Source organism: Schistocerca americana, chromosome 3 (assembly GCF_021461395.2).
Source record: "Schistocerca americana isolate TAMUIC-IGC-003095 chromosome 3, iqSchAmer2.1, whole genome shotgun sequence".
Lineage (NCBI taxonomy): Eukaryota > Metazoa > Arthropoda > Insecta > Orthoptera > Acrididae > Schistocerca > Schistocerca americana.
The window spans coordinates 944,406,629-944,416,749 of NC_060121.1; the positions used below are offsets into that span (position 1 = coordinate 944,406,629).

Here is a 10,121-nt window from a genome sequence, read left to right on the forward strand (position 1 = left end):
GATGCGCTCTGGTTCTGTGCACATCAAAACGGCATCCTCTGCCCAGTCACGGAGGTTGCTCAATTGTGACAAGTTGGGGGATGTTTCAGTTACCATCACGCCGCATAAGAGTCTCAACATGGTCCAGGGTATTATATTCCACAGGGATCTTCTTCTGCAGTCCGACGATGAATTACGCGCCAACCTCGAACGACGAGGTGTTCACTTCGTCCGGCGCGTCCATCGGGGTCCGAGGGATAATCAGGTAGCCACCGGTGCCTTCATCTTGGCCTTTGAGGGTGATGTCTTACCCGAAAAGGTTAAGGTGATGGTTTACCGTTGTGATGTGAAACCATATATCCCTCCTCCGATGCGATGTTTTAAATGCTGGAAGTTCGGGCACATGTCATCTCGCTGTACTTCCAGCATCACGTGTCGGGATTGCGGACGTCCTTCGCATCCTGATACTCCATGTGCTCCGCCTCCCATTTGTGTTAACTGTGGAGAACACCATTCCCCCTGCTCACCGGACTGTCGGATCTTCCAGAAGGAAAGGAAGATAATGGAATATAAGACCCTGGACCGCCTGACCTACACCGAGGCAAGGCGGAAATATGAGCGGCTACATCCCGTGCCCATGACATCCACCTATGCTGCTGCTGCACAAGCAGTCCGATCCTCCCCCATGTCGTCACGTACTGTTGCCTCTCAGCTATGTCTCAATGAACCGGCCCCCTTGGTTGTGGGCGGCACTTCGCCCACTGTTGCTCCATCTACTCCAGGAGCAACACCACCCCAACCATCGGGGACATTCGTCCCCCCTTCCCAGCCGGAGAAGCGTAGGGCTTCTTCGGCTACTCTAGCCAGGAAGGGGTCCCTTGGGGCCCTCCCTTCCCAGGCTTTGCCCAGTGTCAAAGCGGACACCCGCAAAGTTTTGAAACAACAACCGGTCGCTGGTCATAGGGCTTCACGGTCGTCGTCCGTCCCTGAGACTGACCCAGTGGGGCCCTCCCAGCCAGACCCTCCCAAGGCACAGCGTGCGAAGCCGTTGAAGAAAAAGGCTCCCAAGCATCCTGACATTGCGGTGGCACCTGTCCCACCGCAACCTTCAAACTCTGCGTCTGAGGACGAGGTGGAGATCCTGGCGTCCGCTGAGGACCTCGATCTCGCCAGTCCCTCCGACGCCATGGAAAGCACTGGCACAGGTGCTCACTTGGAGGCAGCAGGTGACCCAGCGGCGTAATCTGCCTTCCCAGTCCCGTCACGCCTTTCCCAGCCATGGACAACACCATCCTCCAGTGGAACTGCAGCGGTTTCTTCCACCATCTAGCTGAGCTCCGCCAACTTATCAGCCTTCACCCTTTCTTCTGCATTGCTCTCCAGGAAACTTGGTTTCCAACAATGCGAACCCCCGCCCTCCGTGGCTATCGGGGTTATTATAAGAACCGAGCAGCTTATGAAAGGGTGTCTGGTGGCGTCTGCATATATGTTCTTCACACTCTGCACAGTGAGTCTGTCCCTCTCCAGACGCCTTTAGAGGCTGTCGCTGTACGCGTGTGGACGCCACAGGCTGTTACCGTCTGCAGTCTTTACATTCCACCGGATGGTGATGTCTCGCAGCATGTCCTGGCTGCACAGGTTGCCCAATTGCCGCCACCTTTCTTGCTATTGGGCGACTTTAACGCCCATAACCCTCTGTGGGGTGGGTCAGTGGCAACAGGTCGAGGCGCCATCGTTGAGCATTTATTGTCGCAGCTCGATCTCTCGCTGTTAAATGATGGTGCCTTCACACACTTCAGTGTGGCGCATGGCACCTACTCCGCCATTGACCTTTCAATTTGTAGCCCTAGCCTCTTACCGTCTGTCCATTGGAGTGTGCATGATGACCTGTGTGGTAGTGACCATTTTCCGATCATTTTGTCACTACCACAGCGCCACTCTTCTGGGCGCCCTAGCAGATGGGCTATGAATAAGGCTGACTGGAACATGTTCTCCTCCACTGCCGCTTTTGAGCCTCTCTCTACCGATGACATTGATGCGGTGGTTCAATCGGTCACCACCGGCATCGTTACTGCCGCCGAATCTGCCATTCCCCGTTCCTGTGGGTCCCCTCGGCGGAAGGCTGTGCCTTGGTGGTCGCCTGAGATTGCTGAAGCGATTAAAGATCGCCGGCGGCCGCTCCAGCGTCACAAGCGACATCCCTCCCTCGACCACCTTATCACCTTCAAACGGCTGCGTGCGCGGGCCCGCCTCCTTATCCGCCAAGGCAAGAAGGAGTGCTGGGAGCGGTATGTGTCCACAATTGGCCTCCATGTCACTCCATCGCAGGTCTGGTCCAGGATTCGACGCGTCTACGGCTATCGGCCACCTGTCAGCGTCCCTGCGCTCTCACTGAATGGAGCAGTTTGTACTGACTCCGACGTCATTGCAAATCGCTTAGCAGAGCATTTTGCTATGAGTTCCGCTTCTGCGAATTACCCCCAGGCCTTCCGCTCCATTAAAGAGCGGATGGAACGTCGGAGCCTTTCGTTTCGCACCAACCACCCAGAATCTTACAATGCTCCATTTAGTGAGTGGGAATTTCGCAGTGCCCTCGCTGCTTGCCCTGATACCGCCCCTGGGCCAGATGGCATCCACTGTCAGATGCTGAAACACCTTTCAGTGGACTGCCAGCGGCGCCTTCTCGATCTTTACAACCGTCTTTGGGTCGAGGGGGAGTTTCCGTCGCAATGGCGGGAAGGCATTGTCATCCCCGTTTTGAAGCCTGGAAAGAACCCTCTGGAGGTGGACAGCTACCGTCCCATTAGCCTCACCAACGTTCTTTGCAAGTTGCTTGAACGGATGGTGAGCCGGCGCTTGAATTGGGTACTGGAGTCTTGGGGCCTTCTGGCTCCATCTCAGGGTGGGTTCCGTAAAGGGCGCTCCGCCGCCGACAATCTGGTGAGCCTGGAGTCGGCCATCCGTACTGCCTTTTCCCGCCGTCAGCACCTGGTTGCTGTCTTTTTCGACATGCGGAAGGCATACGATACGACGTGGCGTCATCACATTCTTTCTACGCTTCATGGATGGGGTCTTCGGGGTCCTCTGCCGATTTTTATCCGCAATTTTCTGTCGTGTCGTACCTTCCGCGTGCAAGTCGCGGCCTCGTATAGTTCCTCCCACGTCCAGGAGAACGGTGTGCCACAGGGTTCCGTTTTAAGTGTCTGTCTGTTTTTAATAGCCATTAACGGTCTTGCTGCGGCCGTGGGAAACTCTGTCTCCGCTTCCCTGTATGCTGACGACTTCTGCCTTTATTACAGCTCTCCTGGCATTGCAGCTGTTGAACGTCAGCTACAGGGCGCTATCCGTAGGGCGCAGTCTTGGGCTATAGCGCATGGGTTTCAGTTTTCGGCAGCCAAGACCTGCGTTATGCATTTCTGCCGGCGACGTACTGTCCACCCGGAGCCGCAGCTTTCTCTTAACGGCGAACTTCTTTCGGTGGTGGAATCGCACAGGTTTTTGGGGGTGGTTTTCGATGCCCGGTTGACTTGGCTGCCTCATATCCGGCAGCTCAAACAGACGTGTTGGCGGCATCTCAATGCACTGCGATGTTTGAGCCACACCCGCTGGGGAGCCGACCGCTCTACCTTGTTACGGCTCTACCAGGCGTTAATCCAGTCCCGTCTGGATTATGGGTGCCTGGCATATGGCTCAGCATCCCCATCTGCGTTACGGGTGCTGGACCCGATTCTCCACAGCGGAATACGCCTTGCCACTGGTGCTTTCCGCACCAGCCCTGTGGACAGCGTACTAGTGGAGGCAGGTGTACCTCCACTGCGGTTCCGACGCCAACGTTTGCTGGCCGCTTATGCTGCCCATGTTCTAAGCTCGCCCGGGCATCCAAACTATCGCCTCCTGTTCCCGCGGTCGGTCGTCCGTATGCCAGAACGTCGGCCCCGGTCTGGTTGTACACTAGCGGTCCGCGTCAAAGAGCTTCTCTCTGGGCTCCAGGGTTTCACTGTTCCACCTCCTTTCCGCGCTACTTTGCATACACCCCCATGGTGTGTTCGTCGCCCTAGCCTTCGGCTCGACTTGGCACAGGGCCCTAAGGACTCAGTCCCTCCAGAGGCCTTCCGCCGCCGCTTTTATTCCATCCTGGCCACGTATCAGGGCTCTGGTGTTGTTTACACTGACGGTTCGATGGTTGCTGGTCGTGTCGGATATGCGCTCACTCTAGGGGACCTTTCCGAACAACGTTCCTTGCCGGATGGCTGCAGCGTTTACACTGCTGAACTGGTCGCCATCTTTCGTGCCCTAGAGTATATCCGCTCCTGCTCAGGTGAGTCCTTAGTTATCTGTAGCGATTCCCTGAGCGGTTTACGAGCTCTCGACCAGTGTTTCCCTCGTTCTCGTTTGGTGATGGCTATCCACGAGTCTCTGCATACTCTCGCCTGTTGCGGCCGCTCTGTGGTCTTTGTGTGGACCCCCGGTCATGTCGGTATCCCGGGTAACGAACATGTTGACCGCCTGGCGAAAGAGGCCACCAGTAAGCCATCTCTGGACGTTGGCCTCCCAGAGACTGATTTGCGGGCAGTCTTCCGCCGCAAAATCTTGGCGCTATGGGACGATGAATGGCGCGAACTGCCAATGCGCAATAAACTCCGTGCTGTCAAGGAGACGACGGCTGTGTGGCGGTCATCCCTGCGAGCCACTCGCAGGGACTCAGTAGTTCTTTGCCGGCTCCGCATTGGCCACTCCCGGCTGACACACAGTTATTTACTGCGCCGGGAGGACCCTCCTCTATGTCGCTGTGGGGCAGCTTTGACAGTGGCCCACATTTTGCTGGCCTGCCCCCTTTTAGCTGTGGTCAGGCAGACATTTGCGCTGCCTGCTACGCTCCCTGCCCTTTTAACTGATGACTCCACTTTGGCTGACTTAGTTTTACGTTTTATTCGGGCAGGGGGATTTTATTCTTTAATCTGAGTGTTTCTGTTTTTATCTTATTGTTTTGTGTTGATTCTGGCCTTTGGCCTCCGGTTTTAAACTGATTTTTTAATGTGTTTCAAGTGGTTGGCTTTTCCTTTTTTATTTCTCTGGTCGGCCAACCACCGTCACACTCTGTGTGCTTTTAGTTCGTTTTGTCTGGTCTTTGTCTCAGTTTCTCTTGTTCAGTGTCGTCTGTGCTCTGTTCTGTTACTCGTTTTTTATTCTCTGTGGGTGTTTTTTTAGTACTTGGACAAAGGGACCGATGACCGTAGCAGTCTGGTCCCTTTAATCCCCCAAACCAACCAATATACCTGGTCTTCCTCCTCTTCGGCAGTTTTATGGTCGCTCTTACCTCTTCCATGCTTGGTAGTTCATACTCCCCCAAAGGTACAGTATATCTGTTTTCTCTATATGATTCTTCTTCTTCATTTTCTGTTGTAGCACTCATGGTGTTTACATCCACATTCAGGAGGTTTTCGAAGTAGTTTTTCCATTCCTCCATAGCTTTCATTTCATCTATGATTATCTTTCCTCCTTGACCTCTGATCACATCAATCCTTGGGTTGGATCCTTTCTTCAAGAACCTGACGGTCCTGTAAAAGTATCTCGTATTTCCTACTGTCCTGTCTTCTTCTGCCTGTTTTATTTTACTGTTTATGAACTCTCACTTTTCTGTTTGAAAGATGTGTCTTGCTTCTCTAGCTGCTTCCGTGCATCCCAACCATGTTCTTTCATCGTGTTCGTTTGTCAGCCATGACTGTTTTGCTGCTTTTCTCTTGGTGACTGCATCTCTGCACCTATCATTAAACCATTATCATCTTCGTCTTCTCCTTCTATGGAAGCAAACTTGTTTCCATTTTTAAGTGCATATCTTTCTTTAATGTGGTCCTCCTTCAGTAGATCTGCATTTATTTTGTGGTGTGCTTCTCTTCTCCTGTTGTTACGGCTTTCTATCCTATCCTGTATGGTTGTCACCACAAGGTAATGGTCTGATCCTATATGCGCACCTCATGAGATTTTACATTCTAGGTAGCTCTTTTGTGTCTGGCATCTAAAAGTATGTGGTCTATTTGGTTCTGAGTCTCTTGGTCAGGTGGCTTCCAAGTGGCTTGCAGGTGTGCGCGTGACCCTGCCGCTGCTTGGTGAGTAGGTGTTTTTATGTCCATTTACATTATATTATCAATAATTGATTAATCTCATTATTTAGGCATCTATATTCCAGTTTGCTTACTTCATATTTCGTCAGATTCAGTACCTTGTGTGCTGTCCAAGGATTTCTACAGCGTCGTCTCTTTTTGCTTATTTGAACCTCTGCTGCTTTCACTATTTCATCTCTCAAAGCCATCCTTTTGTCTTGTGTTGTGTTTCTTACCCCTATTTGTCTATTTTTGCCTAATACTTCCTTTAAAACACACAGCAACATCTACTTCTTTCAACTTATTCTGGCCCTTCTCAGTAATTCCCTACCTTGCTGTAATTTATACAGTTTTAATCTGGAATTCATAAACAATAAATTATGGTCTGTGACCACAACTGCCCCTGGAAACGTTCTGCAGTCTAAGATTGGGTTTTGGAATCTTGCTTTGCATTAGGTAATTTATTTGAAACCTTTCGATGTCTGTCACTTCCATGTATACAATACTCTTATGATTTTTAAACCAAAAATTAAGAGTACTCGGCACAACATACTGCCAGACGGTTTCTCCTCTTTTCTCTGCAAAAGGCCCTGTTTTCCTTTATTTTTCCTTCTCATCTTTTACCTGCTATCGAACATCAATCCTCATCACAATTAAGTTTTCATGTCTCTGAACTGTTTGAGTAATTTCTTTTATCTCATCATACATTCTTTCAATCACATCTTCTGCAGATGTAGTAGGCATGTAAACTGTAACTACTGTGGTGAATGTTGGCTTTGTGTCTACCTTGGCTGTAATGATGCATTAGCTGTGCTATTCACTGTAAGTTACTCGCATTTCCACTTTCTTATACGAGGGCAGTTCAATAAGTAATGCAACACATTTTTTTTCTCGGCCAATTTTGGTTGAAAAAACCGGAAATTTCTTGTGGAATATTTTCAAACATTCCCGCTTCGTCTCGTATAGTTTCATTGACTTCTGACAGGTGGCAGCGCTGTACGGAGCTGTTAAAATGGCGTCTGTAACGGATGTGCGTTGCAAGGAACGGGCAGTGATCGAGGTTCTTTTGGCGGAAAACCAGGGCATCTCAGATATTCATAGGAGCTTGCAGAATGTCTACGGTGATCTGGCAGTGGACAAAAGCACGGTGAGTCGTTGGGCAAAGCGTGTGTCATCATCGCCGCAAGGTCAAGCAAGACTGTCTGATCTCCCGCGTGCGGGCCACCCGTGCACAGCTGTGACTCTTGCAATGGCGGAGCGTGCGAACACACTCGTTCGAGATGATCGACGGATCACCATCAAACAACTCAGTGCTCAACTTGACATCTCTGTTGGTAGTGCTGTCACAATTGTTCACCAGTTGGGATATTCAAAAGTTTGTTCCCGCTGGGTCCCTCGTTGTCTAACCGAACACCATAAAGAGCAAAGGAGAACCATCTGTGCGGAATTGCGTGCTCATCATGTGGCTGAGGGTGACAATTTCTTGTCAAAGATTGTTACAGGCGATGAAACATGGGTTCATCACTTCGAACCTGAAACAAAACGGCAATCAATGGAGTGGCGCCACACCCACTCCCCTACCAAGAAAAAGTTTAAAGCCATACCCTCAGCCGGTAAAGTCATGGTTACAGTCTTCTGGGACGCTGAAGGGGTTATTCTGTTCGATGTCCTTCCCCATGGTCAAACGATCAACTCTGAAGTGTATTGTGCTACTCTTCAGAAATTGAAGAAACGACTTCAGCGTGTTCGTAGGCACAAAAATCTGAACGAACTTCTCCTTCTTCATGACAACGCAAGACCTCACACAAGTCTTTGCACCCGAGAGGAGCTCACAAAACTTCAGTGGACTGTTCTTCCTCATGCACCCTACAGCCCCGATCTTGCACCGTCGGATTTCCATATGTTTGGCCCAATGAAGGACGCAATCCGTGGGAGGCACTACGCGGATGACGAAGAAGTTATTGATGCAGTACGACGTTGGCTCCGACATCGACCAGTGGAATGGTACCGTGCAGGCATACAGGCCCTCATTTCAAGGTGGCGTAAGGCCGTAGCATTGAATGGAGATTACGTTGAAAAATAGTGTTGTGTAGCTAAAAGATTGGGGAATAACCTGGTGTATTTCAATGCTGAATAAAACAACCACTGTTTCAGAAAAAAAAGTGTTGCATTACTTATTGAACTGCCCTCGTACATTGTTGAACCTACTACTACATTATCCCCACTTGATTTTGTGTTGTTAACCCTGTACTGACCTGACAAGAAGTCCTGTTCTTCTTGCCACTACGCTTCACTAATTCCTGATGTATAGTTCCTTGTTCATTTTCAATTATTTTTCAACCATTAAATCAGCAGACAGAAGAGTCTGCCAAATATGGTAGACACTGCTCTAACTGGTGGTCAAGAGGGTTTTTGCGGAGTTTTTGGTTCCAGAGGGGGTCATGTAGGCTGCAAGAGCTGTGTTCATGTTAGAGGACATGGTAGAGTCCATGGAAGCCAAGAAACTGAGAAGAAATGGGTTCCTGTTACTAAACTGGCTAGATAGACTGTGAATGATGTGAAAACAGCAGTTCTAAGAATTTCTGTAGATAGAAATTAATGTGTTGAAAAAAAAAAAAAAAAAAAAGAAATTACACCATTCTCATAATCGGTGATATCATTGTTGATTAGTGTTATCTGTATGAGTATATTGGCACTAGTCATGATTTGTTGTAAGTATAGTTTAGTGAAGTGCTGTGGCTGTTTCTGCTTGTTAACTGATAATTTTACTTGTCCCACATACCTGATGGGGCTTAACGAAATTCAGTGTATGAATGAATGAATACATTACGAGGGAGATAGTAGTATATTTTAAGCATTCTATATGGCTAAACTTTGTGTGTAAGGATATATAAGTTCAGTATAGATTATTTTATTTAAGTATTATATGTGTACAACATCAAATATTAGTTGTTAAGAGTTATTCAGGATATGAAAGTTACTAGATTAAAATATGTTTGTCAAAGTTTTACCTTTGGCATGAAGTGGAATTAAAGTGCAAGGCACAAAACTTTGAATTCCAGAATTTTTTCATATAATTTCACACACAGAAAGTTTAATTGTTAAATCAGTAAATTATGCCAGTATAGAAAGAAAAATAGTCTGCTCTATTATTAAACATCTCTAAATTTGCATAATATATCTGGAATATTTTTCTCTTCTAGCCTTACCGCCGTAACCTAACAAACAGGTGGGAAAGGTTAATGTATACAAGAGATATGAGACTAACAGGAAATGCTTATAAAACAAAGGTAAGTAGCCTCTTGGAAGTGAAATAAATGAAACTGTGTAATACATTTATAATACTTACTGTCTTTCCTTGTTTGCAGGGACTGGAAGCAATACCAGACAAATAAGTCAACTTTTGATAGGGTAGTTTTTAGTAAATGTATATACCTGTAAAATATTTACATTTGTTATAAAAAAAAACAATAAATTACATTTGAACCATACTAGTTTATCTCAATTACGCATTTGGGAACTCTCATTCCAACATGTCCTTCATCCTTTAATCCTCTTGACCTCGTTGTGTTAGCTGTTGACCCCTATCTGCTTCTATCCGCCTCTATCTTCCTATGGGCCTCTTGTTATATCCCCCTGCCCCCTCCCCACTTCGTTCTGTGCCACATGCAACTTTCCCCCATTTCTATTATGCCACATTCCTATACTCTCTGCTTACCATGTCTCCCTCCCAAACATCAGACACCTTTCCATCTATCCAGAATGATTTCTCCTCTTGCCCACTCTATATAACACAATTCATTTTTTCTTTGCAAAGATAATTATTTCTTAGTGTTTTGCTGATGAAAACTGCTGTTTTCAAATTGTAATTTCTTAATGATAAATTAAGTTATCAATTCTTTAAATGTGCATAAACATGTCGTGTGTATAATTCAGAATGTATCGCAAGGAGTGCAGATGACATTCACCAAGGATGAGATATGAAAAACGAAATGGAAAAAAATCCAGGTTTTTCAGTAAGCTAGCATTGGTATTGAAGTA

General features: G+C 47.8%; 1 protein-coding gene across 1 annotated transcript in view; it reads left to right on the plus strand.

Moving 5' to 3' along the window:
• The window catches only part of LOC124606697, a 29,903-nt gene extending 20,332 nt beyond the window's left edge, over positions 1 to 9,571 (plus strand). The window contains exons 2-3 of the mRNA XM_047138722.1: positions 9,284 to 9,370; positions 9,449 to 9,571. Coding sequence (XP_046994678.1) covers positions 9,284 to 9,370; positions 9,449 to 9,475 — 114 coding nt within the window. The 3' untranslated portion in view covers positions 9,476 to 9,571. The remainder of the gene's footprint in view (positions 1 to 9,283; positions 9,371 to 9,448) is intronic.
• Positions 9,572 to 10,121: the final 550 nt, after the last annotated feature.